Raw genomic sequence first — 15,193 nt, 5'->3', positions numbered from 1 at the left:
ATAAAAGTAAGCTTCAGCACACAGAAATCATCTGACGCAATGAAGCAGAACAAAAATTCTCCTTTGCCCAAATGTAAAAGATATTGTCCACCTGTCTCCCTCTACATCATTGGTCTCTCAAAGGTTGCCTGCCTATGGAGGATGAAAAGGCTAGGTTATTAGCAATAGGAAATACAATACCCCCGGAAAAATGCTACAAAATAAAAGGTGAGTTTGGGAGTAATGGCTTACTTTGCCTTTTCTCCATCCCCCTCCCCAGCCCACAATTTGGTTTGCAAATCATTCCACATCTGCAGCTTTTGCTCCTGCCGTCTCTGGAAAGCGTTCTCCTAGTAAGGGCCTTATAGCTGTAATATGTCTGGCAAATGATTAACTCTCTGTTCCCAAGACTTTTCTGTTTTAAGTCGGATGGGTTTCGTGACAGGAAAAAAAGAAAGACAGAAACAGGAGTCACCTTAAAGTCTGACACCGCAAGCCACTTTTAATGATCCACACTAAGAAGAGGCATTCCCGTTTGGTACTGCAGAACGGAAAGACATCCACACTGTCAAAATCTCAGAATGAAAGCTGCCAGGCAGCCCAAGGGTCATGTGGACTGACCCATTCCCTTTACAGACGAGGAAAGGCCTACAGGCTCTTGACTTGCTCAAGGTCACACAGACGGAAGAACCCAGACGCAAAACCAAGATCTGACTCCAGATTCGCCGCTTTCCACTCCCCTGCACTGCTTAAAAATCTTCTCGGTAGGCGTGGTTCTCAGCACACTGGTACCACGGTGGGCTGCTACTGACACTTTTAAAGTGCCTTTCTCATACAGGAAATACTGTCCTGGCACTTTGTTTCCAGAGAGAGTCTCAGAATCACAAGGGAAACCCCTCTTTGGTGGAGTTAAGTTTGAGAATACACTTCTCCTCCCCAAAATAAAAAGAAAAAAAAAAGAAAAAAAGGTGGGGATGGGGTGGAGGAAGGAACCCACAAGTCTTTTGAAAAATAATTATATTAAATAAAGGCCAAGCAGCGGGTGGTTCCTCTTCAAAGTCGATGCCTCCTTGAGTCCTGAAATATTGAGAATTCCACGGTCCCTTCCATCGACACGGTTTAAGTTCAGATGGGGGAGGGGCACCAGAGCTCGTGGAGCTCCTGCCCCGCTGCATCTGGGAGCGCCCCCAAGATCTGGAGTCTGGAGGGCAGCGCCCGTGCGCCCGGGCTACTGCCTGTCCTCGTGAGGGGCGCTGGGAAAGTCCGAATCCTCCTGGGGCTTGGTCCCATCGGGGAGCAGGGTGGCCCGCACCTTCCTCTTCTCTTTGAACCTGCCGGAGCGGGAAATCTTCAGGTTGCGGCGGCTGCCGCCCGGTTTCTCCTCGCCCAAGCGATCCAGCTTTGTGGGGTCGCCGGTGTCTGGGAGGCCTGGGTGTTGGCAGTCCCTGCTGGGTGGAGAGGGCTCCCTGGGGCCTGGCTGCAGCCCCTGAGAGGGTGGAGGCTGCGCCCCTCCTCTCCCGCCCCCATCACTGTCCTTGCCTTTTTTCCTGCTGCGGTTGGCTAATGATTTCCACCAGCGACCGGAGCTGCTGCTGCTGCCGCTGGGGCCGCTGCTGTCAGCCATAGCCGCTGCCCGGCTCCTGGGATCCGGGAGGCCAAGACCAGGTGCCCACTTATTTCTCCTCTCGACCACTCCTGCCCCTCCCAGCTGAAGCTGGGGGCGCTGCCCTGTGGAGGGAGAGGTAACCAGGTTCCGTGACTCTTCCTGCCCCCGCCCCTCCCTGACACACCTCCTCGGCCGCTCCCCCCCACCCCACCCCCTATCTGGGCTCCACTCTGCACCGCATCAGGGCACCGAATCTCTGGGAGACTGGGAGGGCAGGGAATGAGGGGTGCAGAAAGTCCAGGGGATCTGAGATCCTCTGAAAGAATCTGAAACCAAGTTCATCCTCCCTCCTCCCCTGCCCAGTACCTGGAAACAAGATCAGCTGAGCGCCCCCTCTCCCACTAAACCTATGGTCGTCTGGCCTTTCCAGGGCTCACAAACAAACTGTCCCTGGGGGCCTCTGGGTTCGTAGAGGTGTGACCGCACCACCAGGTGGAGACTACCTCCCAGGAGATCAGCCTCCAAAGGCAGGGTTAAATATTTGGTTTACTGAAAGGGGAATTCTGGGGGGCGGGAGGGGGGAGGGGGTCAGGGCTGCCGAGGAACTGGAGGAAAGCTTCCTGTCACTTGGATTAACAAGGTCCCTGGGAGTTCAAGGGAGTGGGGGTGGGGGAGAAACCAGACAGGTCTGTCCACTCAGCATGGGCAGACTTTGCACTACTCCTTGCGAGATGATGGCTCCGGCTCTGGAGGCCTTTCCAGAAGGAGTAGGTGTTAAACCAAGTTTGGCCCAGACCTTACCTGGTCCGGTGAAGGATGACAAATTCGAGGAGGCGGGACAGGACTTTCAACTATTGCTGATTTTAGTTTTCTGGCTCAGAGAATAGGAGACTGGAATTTATACCCAAGGAAAAAAAAAATGAGGATGCTAGGCTCTAGTTTTTAAGCAACTGTCCAGTCTACGAATGGTTCTGCATCCAGACTACTTGGCTCTTGGAAGAGGTCTCCCCCGCCCCATCCTCTTCCCCCTCGGCCATGTGGTTAACTTGCCACATTCTCTCTCAGTTGGCATAAGGGGGCTTCAGAGTGTAACTGAGCAGCGGAGAGTGGGGTAGACCCTGAGACACTAGATTATAGTCCCGGTCTGCCTCTCGAGTTCTTGTGGGTTTGGCTCAGACATTTATATGTACATCTACAACGGAGATGTAGAATAGAAAGTGCCCCTGGATATAATATCTGCACACTGACTTGGTTTTGAATGGAAGCCCTCCCACTTAGGGTTAAAAAAGCTGTCTGGAATGACCCTTGGAGCTCATTTAGTCCAAGTGGCTCAGGCAGGTTAAGGGACTTGGTCAAAGTTACACTGGTAACAAATAGGGGGTGGGGGAGGGGGCGGAGTTTGAACGTAACTTTTCCACCTGCAGAGTCAGAAGCCTCAGGCCTTGGGCAGATCCCTGGCTTCCTGCAGCCTCGGTTTCCTTATCTGTAAAATGAGGGGGCTGGACTAGATAAGGGGCTAAACTGGGATCCGTGAACATGTTTTCAAGGAATATTTTGATAATCATTTTTAATATTGTTAGGTTTCTTTTGCAATCTTATTTTATTTCATGCATTTAAAAAATATTACTCTGAGAAGGGGTCAGTAGACTTCTCCAGACTGTCAAAGGGTATCATGAGACACACACACACACACACACACACACACACACACACACACACACACAAAGGTTAAGAACCCTAGGGTGGAGGGTCTCTAAGGTCCATAAAGCTCTACAACTACGATCATTAGCTTGAGACTGTTTCTTCTCAACAGAACCATTTCAGCATCCCAGCTGCACAATCTTAAGTTGGGAAACTATATGTTCAAAAAAATGCATCACAATTCTCAGACTTTACACTAGTAAGTCTTGAATAAAAGATGCTAAAAGAATGGAGGGGAGGGAGAGAGAGGAAAACAAAGTCCCCAATTAAAGAACTTTGAGACTATAACTACAATTGCTTCAATTCAGTCCATCTTCCTCCTTTAGAAATGAAAGCAGGAGAGCCCTCATTTAGTTCTGGAGGTAAACAGTGATTACTTGGTGTCAATGTTCTCCTAAGGCAGCCTCCAGTTGTAGCAGAAAGAACAGGGAGCTTGGAGCCGAGTTACAGCTGACTTGCAAGCCAGCCTCCCTGTGTGCAGCTCTTTCTGGCCACAGGTTAAGTCACTTGACTTCTGAATCTAGTGTTCTACCTCAAACCCAGGGGATGTTGTGAGGCAGCAGCACTCACTAAAGGAATGGGACCTGTTATGAGGGCTTTACGCAGCTGACTTGTTTGGACCTCTAGTGCCCCAAGTGGGGCAGTAATAAAGTGATTGTTTTTAATTACATTTTATAGGATGCTTTTTGGAGCTGAAAGGGACCTGGGAAGCTTTCCAGCCAAGTCCAACCCCCTCATTTCATCGATGAGGGACCCAGAGAGGTGAGTGGGACTTGCTCACAGACCTACAGATACTAAGCATAAAGGATAGTATTCCAACCCCGGTCCTCAGATACCAGAACTAGCCTCTGGCACGTATTGGAAAGAGCCCTGCGTTGAAACAAGTTTCCAGTCCAGATAGCTCTACGCTTTCTAGCTAGGACTCTGGGGCAATTCACAAACTTTCGGAATCTCTGAACGGGCTCCCTTCGTGGACTTTGTAGGACTGCTGGGAGTTTGGTGAATGTTACAGGGCTAGCCTCTAGAGAATGCAGACTTTTCTGGAGGAAACAAATCCTTTCTTTTGTCTAGGACAGGTCTGGGTTTTTCTTAGGTTGGCTGGATGAAAGACATCCGATTCCTCTCGCAGGAGCGTTCTTCTCCAGCTGGCCCGCACCTGTTACACTGTCAGTACCCTGGAGGGCCACCTGCAGCTAAAACTGCCAAAAGGCATACTGGGCTCGCTCTCACTTCAAAGCCAAGCCATGGCCAGAGGCCACAAGGCCAGGTTCTTCCATCTTCTCCGAAAACTGGCAGAAAGGCGGCATCTGCCGTTCCGGGAAACAGTTGCTCTTCAGACATTTATCTCTAGGGCGTGCAAGGCCAGGTTAGTGAGCAAAAGTCTTAAGACAACTAAGGGCTTGTTTGAAAAGGCGCTGAAACAGCCCGACAGCCTGGAACTGAACCTCGGCATGTGTTTGCAGAGGCGAGCCACCCCAGCCAACCCAGGGCGATCTTTGCCAGCCTACTGTTCTGAACTGGGCTTTACTGCCCGGGGGTTTGGCCATCAGCACTCAGGTAGGTCCCGTGGGTAGACTACTGCAAGTGCCCTCAGCTCCTCAGAACTGACTTCCACCTCCCAAAGTAAAAGCTCTCTCCCTCCCTTCCCCGCCCCCATTCCAACCTTCCCTCCCCCCCCACCCTCCATCCCCTATCTCCCGCTTCTTCTCACCTGATTTGGCTGCCTCTTCAGGGGAGTGTAGAGAGAAGAAAGTGGCGCTCGGCTGGGCTTTGGTCCCGGGGCAGAATTGAGGACAGCTGAGGAGGGAGGTTGGCTGCGCTGAGCTTACTCCACTAGGGCAGGAGAGGGTAGGGGGCAGTAGCCTCTAGCCCTCAGGTGTTCTGACGCTAGGTGATGCTCTACAGAAGGCTCAGGGTTTCGGTTTAGGTGCTACCAGTCGCCAGTTCACCCACAGGGCTGGAGATGAGTGGGCGGGGAAGCTACGGGACTGCTTTCCTTCGAGCCTAAGTAGCTACTGGTTAGCCTGCGAGTGCGCTACCTCCCCTGCGGATCCCTCAGTGGCTCCTGGATGACCTTGGCCCCAGGGAGCTTGGCGCGCGCGCGCGCGGCTAGTCCTGCCAGGAGGAGAAGGAGGCGGGCTGCTCCCTTGGCCTTGAGGGGAGGGCGGGGTCCCCCGCGCCTGGGGCTTCGGGCATTGTCTGCCCGCTGCCGCCTTCCTCCTGGGCTAGTAGTGCCAAGGGGCCTGGCTCGGGGGCAGCAGCGGAGGCCAGAGACAGCAGCAGAGGCTGCTGCCGACGTTCTTGGGGTTCCCTACTCCAGGTGGAGAGAACTTGGCGCTGCCGCCCTCTGGTCGCCCCGATTGGGCCGAGATACCCACGACGTGGCGCCAGCCGAAGGGGTTTGATTGGAGCTGCGGGCGCCTATTCTCCTGGAGGAGGCGGTACCTGCCTGGTACACCTGGGCGGGAGTAAGGGGGCTGGAGTGTACAACTGGAAGACGGATGCTGAGGGGGCCGACGGTCACACCTGGACGAGGGTGAGGGGGCTGACGGGCACACCTAGGGTGGGGGAGACTAATGGGTACTCTTGGGCAGGAGGAAGGGAGCTGGTGAGCAAACGCTCCAGGTGACGGAGATTCGGAGGCAGAGAGCCCTGGAGAGAGGAGTAGGATGTCTGTTCGCTCTCACCAGCCTAATATTTGCAAAACTTCTTTTGTCCTAATGTCTAGAGCCAGGAGTACCAAGGCATCTTGGCTGTGTGACCCTGGACAAGTTCCCTAACTTCTCGAATTTCGTCTTCATTTGATATATATATTCCTTTTATTTATTTTCAATGTTCTACAATCACTACCATAAAAGTTTGATTTTTTTCCCCCTTAACTCCCCCCCACCCCCTCCCTCCCCAAGACGGTGTACAATTCTATCTAGGATCTACACATACATTCGCAATTCTATTGAATACATTTTCACTATAGTCATGCTGTGTAGAAGAACTAAAATGGGAGAAATCATATAACAAACCAAAACATAATACACACACACACACACACAAACACAAAATGATCTGCTACATTCTGTGATTGAATTCCATAGTTCTTTCTCTGGATGTGGAAGGCATTTTGCCTTAGACCATTGGGAATTTTTTTTTTTTATGTCCTTGCGTTGCTATGAAGATCCAAGTCTACCAGAAAAAACTCTCTGGCACACTGTGGTCGTTGCTGTGCACAAAGTTCTCCTGGTTCTGCTCCTTTCGCTCAGCATCAGATCATATAAGTCTTTCCAGGCTTCTGTGAAGTCTTCTTGTTCATCATTTCTTATAGCGCTATAGTACTCTATTACATTCATATACCATATTTTATTCAGCCATTCCCCAATTGATAGGCATCCCCTTGATTTCCAGTTTTTGACAACTACAAAGAGTGTTGCTATAAATATTTTTGTACATGTGGAACCCTTTCCCATTTTTATGATCTCTTGGGGATACAGTCCTAGAAGCAATATTGCTTGGTCAAAGGTTATGCACATTTTTATAACCCTTTGGGCATAGTTCCAAACCGCTCTCCAGAATGGTTGGGTGAGCTCACAGCTCCACCAACAATGAATTAGTGTTCCAACTCTCCCACATCCTCTCCAACATTCGTCTTCATTTTTAAAATGAGGAAATAAAGTACGGGTATTACCTCCATCACAGAACTGATGGGAAGTTCTTCTGAGATGGGATCTGTCTGAAAAGCAGACCTTTAAAGGGCAGACCTTTGCAGACTTTTAAAGGCCAATGGAAGCGTCACCTCTTAATATTAGGCAACATGGGGAAGGAGTCCCAAGATTTGTGACTTCATTCTGATAAACAGGGGTTGCCGAAGACAGTTTCCTCTTCATTTCCTCTGTCTGCAAAGTAAAGTTTTACAGAGTTTCCTGACGCACTAAGTGGGTAAATGACTGGGCTGGGGTCACACAGTCTGTATCAGAGGCAGGCTTTGAACTCAGCTAGATCTCCCTCCAGATACTCGGAGACCTGGACCTTGCTGCCTCCTTGTCTCCCTTTTGGTAATAGATCATGTCAGTTATTGACATTTGGCCGGTAAGTGATACCCAGTTTTGGTATTGGGCCACTGCTATCCGTGTCTGCAAGCTATCTGAAGCCATTTGGTTCTCTAGAGTTGGCATTCTTTGGGGCAGAGGGTTTTCAGCTTCCAGATTCATCTGAAATGCTCACCGTCGGAGATTCAATAAATTTAGCAACCCAGTAATTAGGGTAATGAAATTTCCTTCTCCCCAAATTAGGACTAGGACAGAAATGTGTCTCTTGGAAGGTTTAGATTTGTAGGTGTGGGGAGATGTACATAGTAATGTCTCATAGGGGCATAGGTTTAGAGGCCAAGCACTGAGGAAGGCAGGAGCAAGTCAACAGTCTCCTCCTTTGCTTTTTGCCCCTACTTCCTAGCTGTCATTTTCCCTTCTTTCAAGGAGGTTCACCTATGAGCCCCTCTACCTGCAGTGGTCTGGTTTTTTTAAGGGGAGGGGAGGCTTTTACTTTCATGTTGCTAAAAGTATAAAAAGGCCCAGCCTGGGGAGACTTTGGGACAGAACTTTTATCAGAATCCCTGTTGCCCCCAGTGAATCAGGTGTCTGATTGTCATTGGGGGGGGGGGGGGAAGGGGATTAACTCTGTGTTTCCTGCCCTCAAATTTAAAAATGTGTGTGTGTGTGTGTGTGTGTGTGTGTGTGTTGCACATTCTATGGTCCCTGAGAGCCTCATTGCATTTTAACTCCTGAGCCTGAATGGCAGGTCTGAGACCAGCACGAGGGAATTTTCTTCTCCACCAATGCAGGTCAACTGCTCCCTAACAAAATCATCATAACTGACTTGATGTGACACTTTAAGGTTTGAGAAACATTATTTCATATATGTGCATAGAGGATTGTACATTCCAAGCTAAAAAGGTTCTTAGAGGTTATTGAGCCTGATCCCTTCATTTTGGAGATGGGTGTAAGGACATGACATCTTTCTATCAATGGATCTCCGGATTTGTGGATATGGTGATAAAAATCCTCTTTCTGGCATAGCCCAATTGCTACCTTCTCATTGTAACAATTTGTCTTTCCATTCATCCTCCAAAAACAAGCTACCTCATGCACAGTCTCTCTTCTGATCTCCAGTCTCACATCTCCAACTGCCTTTCAGACACCTTAAACTCACCGAATCCATCACAGAACTCATGCTTCTCCTTAAACCCTTCCCTGCCCCTCCTAACTTTCCTGTCACCGTCAAGGCTAACACAATCCTCCCAGTCCCTTAGGCTCACAACCTTCCTCACTGTCTCTCACTCCTCATAGCCAATCTGTTCCCAAATTCTATCGATTTCACTTTTGCAACATTTCTCTCTCATGCCCCTTTCTCTCCTTTGACAATATGTCATCACCTTATTACTGGACTACTGAAATAGTTTGGTGGGTCTGCCTGCCTCAAGTCTCTTCCCCTTTCCAATCCACTCTCCGTCCATTGAGCCACCAAGTGGATTTTCCTAAAGTACAAGTCTGACCATGTCGCCCCTTACTCAGTAAACTCCAATGACTCTCTTTTGCCTAGGGGATCAAATACAAGGTGCTCTGTTTGGCATTCAAAATCCTTTATAACCTAGTCTCCTCCTACCTTTCTAGTCCCTCCAGTGACTCTGGCCTCCTGACTCTTCCTCGAACAAGACACTCCATCTCTCTGCTCTGGGCATTTTCTGTGGTTGTCCCCCATGCCTAGAATGCTCTCCCTCTTCTCTGCCTCCTGGCTTCCCAGATTTCCTTTAAGTCTCAATAAAAATCCCATCTTCTCCATTAAGCCTTTCCCAGCCCCTCTTAATTCTAGAGCCTTCTTTCTCTTATTTCCTATTTACCCAGTACATAGCTTGTTCACACATAATTACATGTTGTCTACTCCATGAGATAAGCTCCTCAAGAGCAGAGATTGTCTTTTGCCTCTCTTTGTATCCTAGGCACTTAGCACAATGCCTGGCACATAGTAGGCATTTATTAAATGTTTGTTGACTGATTAACTGCCTGGGGCAACTTGTGTTGCCCATTTATTTTCTTGTTCTCACAACATGACCAATCTACTTCTTTTTCTCATCACATATTTGTTTCCTAGGTAAAATCCTTTTTCTCACTTCCTTGGGGGTCAGTACCGACTTTAGGTTATGAAACATTTTCTAGATTTACCTGCTTCTGTCAGGAAGAGCACTACAGATGCATTTGTTAAAACAGGATTCTCCTCTCTGTGTCAGTAACTATAACAGAGGGGACCTACCATAGCATTGCCTAACCGCTGAACTGGAGACAAATGAGAAAAATCCAGCTCTTGCCATACTGCTTTCTTGTGAATTATGGAGCACACAGGAAATAGTGATGGATAAAAACCTTAATAGGTGTCAACATGGTTCTGTCCTCAAAGCAAAGAGGAAGGAAATAATTCTTTTACCATGTTTGACCGAAGTCTGTCGTCCTTAAAATCAAATTGCTTCAGTGTCTCAGAGTGTCTTGTCTGTTGACCACCATGTTTAACTCTACCCCAAGTTCTTTTTTCACTCAATGTCCCTGTCAAGCATTTTCCTAATTCCACCCCTGAAAATTACAGCAGTGTCCTGGTATGGAAGGCCTGCTGGTCCTCCAGCCTCCTTTCCCCCCATCTCCCATTTTACCTCCTTCATGAAGGTCAGTTGATGATCTCGCTGTCTACCCTTCCTAATCTGAACATGAACTCTTCGGATATTTTTCCTTTATTTTCAATCAGCATCCTTCCTCTCCCCTCCTCCCCCCACCTCCAACTTTTGAAATGCATTTGTGAGTCAGCAGTGGGACACAACTTGGGTTGTATTTAAAAAGGGATTAGGGAAGGAATGATTTTGCTCTGCTCTGTTCTAGTCAGACATCCTCCCTAGAAGACCTTGGCCAAGTCTCTTTGGGCCACAGTTTCTTCATATGTAATATGAGATGGTTGGATTATAGGGCCTTGGGGTCTCTTCTAGTTTGAACTCTGTGTTCCTATATATACATCTGGAATGTTGGCTTAGTTTTTCTGTTTTTTTGAAGAAGGATTTGACAAACTTGAGAGCCCAGAGAAGAGTGCCCACAGCTATAAGGGGCAAGTTGATAGGGGCTAAAGTAAGTGGGGATGTTCAACCTGGAAAAGAGAACATGAGGAGGTGGGCATGGTAACTGGCTTCAAATGCTGGAAGGGCTATGCCAATGGTAAGGAATTAAACATTCTCTTCTTGACTTTGGAGAGTAGGATTAAAGTGGCCAATTTAGACTTGATCTAAAGTAAACTTCCTTAAATGGAGAGCCATCCCAAGGGGCAGGGCTCTGCCTCAGCAGGTGGTACGATCCTCCCTTACTGGAGGACTGCTTGCCTAGGATATTATAGAGGTCATTCCTAGTCAAGTTGATGACGGTTGTTGTGGTGTTTGTCCTTCATTTTTGAAGAAAACCATGACATCAGGGAAGTGAGGACATAACTTGCAGTTGACTTTGATTTGAGGGAGGGCTGTGCAAGGTCACCAGTCTCACTTTCTCTTCCAGGGTCCAGCGGCCAGATATTCCTCAGGATGACTGGAGATGGTCCAGGATGCCATGGGAGACCCTGGCCCTTTTAAGCTAAGGCCTTTTCTGGTTCTCACTCTGAGTGAGGTAACACCCATTCAGGGAATAGGCCTCTTTAAGAAATGAGACAATTAATTAGAAAGAAAAAAGAAAAAATTGATGATGGACTGAATGGTCTTAGAGTTGCCCTTCCAACTTGAAGATGCTGGAACTCTAGGATTCTGACACTAACTAAGGATAACTGAAGATGTCTATGGAAACTTGGGGTGTTCTTAAATAGTAAATGCTTGTGGTATTCCCTCACAAAATGTTATACAGCAAAACAAAGCATCTGGTCTGAGACAGCGGAGGTCAGTCAATGGCAAACATTTATTAAATATGTGCCAGGCACTGTGCTAAGCTCTGGGATGTTTGTCTTTTGTTAAAGCTTATCCATTGAGATATTCTTTAACAGAATGAAATATAGTAATCTCTGATAAAAAGTAACAATTTAATTATAATTTCTATACGAACTAAGATGAAAGTCATTTAACTTCCAATTTTATTTATTAACTCTAGATAGATATTTCATATGAACAAAAATGTTTAAAATAACCCAGAGGGTCAGGAAAAAGTTTCTTGACAGAATGGGTGCCTCTAGAAATATCCTCTCAAGCCTTCTGATTGAACACTAGACACTTATGCTAAACAGATTTAGCATAATGAAATTCGAATGGGTCATGTTCTCTTTGTATTTTAATGGTACTTTCAATGTGGCTAGAATGGGAAAGAAGAGTGTACCAAGTCAGACAAAGATGGCGGAGCAATCACACCTAGGATCTCTACAACCAAAGAGAGTGAGAAGTCAGTGCCGATGATGTAACTGACAAGATTCCTTCCACTCAGGCTGTTCTATTTCATCTACTAGGGAATGCTCTGGCTCCAACTTTTTAACCAAGACATTGGGAACTGAGGAGCTGGTAGTAGGTACTGACCTCATCCTGTGAGGCCAAACATCTGGAGTAGAAAATAGCACTGGTTCTGACACCGTCCAGTCGACCCAACTTCCTCCACCTGGAACCTGATGCACTCATTGCATTCTGCCACTAGTCTAGAGAAACCTTTGTTCTTAATGAGACACAAACTGCATAGTTCCAACTGCTTTTGAGGTTGATTCCAACTCATCTTTATTAGTACTCACTCTCTGCTTTTTTGGTAGGGGAATTTTATGCTTCCATTAGGAAACCTTATTACAGGTAAATCAAATTGCTTATTAAATGCATAAATCCAAAGTTTTACTAAGAGACTATGTACTTTATGAAACTATTGTCCTAAGGGTAAAAGAATCTAAAAATACACGTTTATGACAGTGTGGAATAGAGGAAGGAAAAGATGACTGCCTTATGGTATACAGTGGAAAGAGCTTGGTCTTTGGAGTCAGGGACCTGGATTCAAATCCCACCTGTGATCCTTATTACCTATGTGACCTTAGGGAAGTTAGTTGACCTTGATGGGCTTTCATGTCCTAATTTATAAAATTAAGGGCTACAGACACATACATGTATATGATAAGATCTTAGAACATCTCGATCTCCAAAGGATAAGGGGGCAGGTGACCAGAAGGCCAATGAACAGACTCATGATAGGTGAAAATTGGCCCCATTATCTTTACAGTGATGGCCTACCTACAGAAAATGGAGAAAACATTATCATTAAAGACATGTATGATTGAAAAAAGTAGGAGGCCCATTCATGGAGTTAACAGATGAGATCACAAATGGGAAACCTAAGTGTAGGAATTCTCATGAAATGTAAAAATGATTTAGGCTTTTTAGGGTAGGAGAAAGACTACCCTACCAGATCTGTACCTGAGCAAGAAATCCATTACCACACGCCTTCCAAAACAGTCATAAGTTCTTTTCTTGAAGATGTCAGGGAGGGGGAATTGCCTTCCTCCCTAAGGCATCCCTCAGTGGAGAATGTATAGGAGAACATGTTGATGAGAACATGGATGGTGTACAGTCCATGCCCACATGGATGCCCACATAGAGCCATGGAGGCCTTGAAAATGTGCCGTTCCTGGGGATGCACCATCTGATCATCTGGTGGAAATCAGCTCTGAGAATGCATATCCCACATAACTTGGTCAGGGACACAGAAGGAAACCTATTGAGGCATCAAGTTCCCCTGAGAAAGAGTTCCCAAGCCTGTTTGTGTTCATTGTTTTCAGAGAATGGCCTCTCTGGAAGAGGAGCCTGTGACTCACTGTTAGAGGAGTCCGTTCTGCTCTGTTCACCAGGTGACTGAAATCCGGGCCTTTTCTTTGTTGTCTGTGACCCATGACATCAGAGAATGTGAAGAGAGAAGGGGACTACCTGCTGCTTCTGGTTTCATCACCTGGGAGATGTCTAGGGCCCTGTTCCCCAGTTGGCTACTTCCTGGTGGTAGGGGGTACCATGTTATTAGCTACAGAGCAGCCTCATGTGGTGTCCTATTTGGGGAAAGAGCAATAATATTGATCCAGTATTCTATGGTCCTTTAAGGTTTACAAAGCATCTTCCTCACCACTATTTTACAAATGAGCAAACAGGTTAAATGACTGGGTCAAGATCACACAGCTGGTAGTTGGTAGAACTCTTAAATCTTGTGTCTTCGGATTTAAAAACCAGAATGACAGAATTACGGAATTTGGGAATTGGAAGTAACCTCAGTGGCAGTCTAGTCTAACTCATACTCTAAAGGAATCCTCAGCAAAATTACCAGATAAGTGGTTATTTAGTCTGGGTTTGAAAACTTCCAAGGAAGAGAAGCCTCTACCTCTTAAAGCAAGCCATTCCACTTTGGACAACTCAAATCAAAAGGAATTATTTTTTTGTGACTAATGTACAACTACCACCAACACCAACAACAAACCACTTCTGAACACTCCTTTACAGCCAAACCAGTTGCTATAGGAATCATATTTGATAGTACATGCACCATTATGTACCTGTAGCCCTCCACTTCTCCACAGAGATGGGGAGGAGATATTTCATTATCTGTCTTCTTTGACCAGGAGTTCTTCACCATTTTTGTGTTGTGCTCTCCTCTGGAAGTCTGGTGAAACCTATGGACCTTCTCTTCAAAAATCATTTTCTTATATAATTGAAAGAAACACTAAATTATCTGTTAGAGGTTAGTGAAAATAAAGATAAATTATTTTTCCACCATCTATGTTTGTGGATATCTATCCATAGATACTAAGGTAAGAATCCCGTCATGGTTCTATAGTGCCCAGCATTGGTCACTATAACTAATCACAGTTTGTCTGCCCTTCAGTATTGTTTACCTTTGTGCTATTAGAGTCAGCTTGGAGGCAGTGGGGCAGAGAGAATGTGCTGGACACACAATCAGGAAGAGCTGGGTCCATTTACTGATTCTAGGATGCTGGGGGAATCACTCTCTGAGGCTTATTTAGTTCAGTCATTTTAGTCATGTCCAACTCTCCATGACTCCATTTGGGGTTTTTGTGGCAGAGATCCTGGAGTGTTCAATGACTAGATTAAAGAAGGGGCTCAGTTTCCTCAGAACAGGAAGGGATTTTGAAGACCAACTTAGCTCACTCCTTCATTTGACAGATGAGGGAACTGAGTCCCAGAGAGGTTAAGTGACCTGTTTAAAGTCACACAGGTAGTGACTTTGGATTTGAATCCAAGTCCACTGATTCCAAATCAAGCAAGCCCCCTTTCCACCATGCCATGAGGGCACCCCCAAAGAAGATCAGTGGATTTAAGGTAAATCCTCAGAAGGGAAGGTTAGGCTGTGGAATGAGCACAGACTATGTAACCTCAAAAAAAATTCATGCTTCGTTAAGCCTTAGAATCTTACTACATGCCCTGTGTTTCCAAGAGGGAAGAGAATGAGATCATCTTTGTTTATGCTCTTGTGGCCTGAGAGGCATTGTTCCTATTCACTTTATGATTTATTAGTCCAGCTTGGTCCTAAATGCCTGCTTTTGTGTTGCATGAAAAAACTGCCACCATTGCTTGGGAAGGAGCTAATGGGAGGCAAGGCAGTGGACCCGAGGATAGGGAAGGCTTCCCAATGCTTATATGAAATGCTGGCCTGAACTCTGGGGTACCGAGTTAAGGAATGGCTCCGGGATAGAATGAATGTAGCCTACACTATCCAGTCCCTTTGTCATCAACTTCTCCTCCAAGGGCTGGACCTGAGAAGGTTAAGGAAGATCCCAGGTCAAATATGATGTTAGATATTTACTAGCTATGTGACCTTGAGAAAATCACTTAAAAATTTCTTCTATGAAGTGGGAGCGATCATACTCTTATCTCATACATGTAAG

At 46.6% G+C, this 15,193-nt stretch overlaps 1 protein-coding gene and 1 long non-coding RNA gene across 3 annotated transcripts; one reads left to right on the top strand and one right to left on the bottom strand.

The window, feature by feature from the left end:
* Positions 1-455: 455 nt before the first annotated feature.
* Positions 456-5,131, bottom strand: PRR15 (proline rich 15). 2 transcript variants are annotated; one of them, XM_072651034.1, is made up of 3 exons: positions 4,998-5,084; positions 2,387-2,476; positions 456-1,707 (listed from the first exon to the last, which is right to left on the bottom strand). In XM_072651034.1, exon 3 carries the CDS (start codon positions 1,601-1,603, stop codon positions 1,208-1,210), a length of 396 nt encoding a protein of 131 aa, XP_072507135.1. In that variant the 5' UTR covers positions 1,604-1,707; positions 2,387-2,476; positions 4,998-5,084; the 3' UTR covers positions 456-1,207. The 2 variants fall into 2 exon arrangements, with proteins under 2 accessions (XP_072507135.1, XP_072507134.1); XM_072651033.1 differs by lacking the exon at positions 2,387-2,476 and having other exon boundaries at positions 4,998-5,131.
* Positions 5,132-5,683: 552 nt separating this feature from the next.
* On the top strand, positions 5,684-14,063 carry LOC140532507 (uncharacterized). The gene is made up of 2 exons (XR_011976549.1): positions 5,684-5,822; positions 10,855-14,063. It is a non-coding gene; the product is annotated as an uncharacterized lncRNA (long non-coding RNA).
* Positions 14,064-15,193: the final 1,130 nt, after the last annotated feature.

Source organism: Notamacropus eugenii, chromosome 3, assembly GCF_028372415.1.
Source record: "Notamacropus eugenii isolate mMacEug1 chromosome 3, mMacEug1.pri_v2, whole genome shotgun sequence".
Taxonomy (NCBI): domain Eukaryota; kingdom Metazoa; phylum Chordata; class Mammalia; order Diprotodontia; family Macropodidae; genus Notamacropus; species Notamacropus eugenii.
Note: the sequence above shows the minus strand (reverse complement) of the source record. Positions and strands in the feature narration are given on the sequence as shown.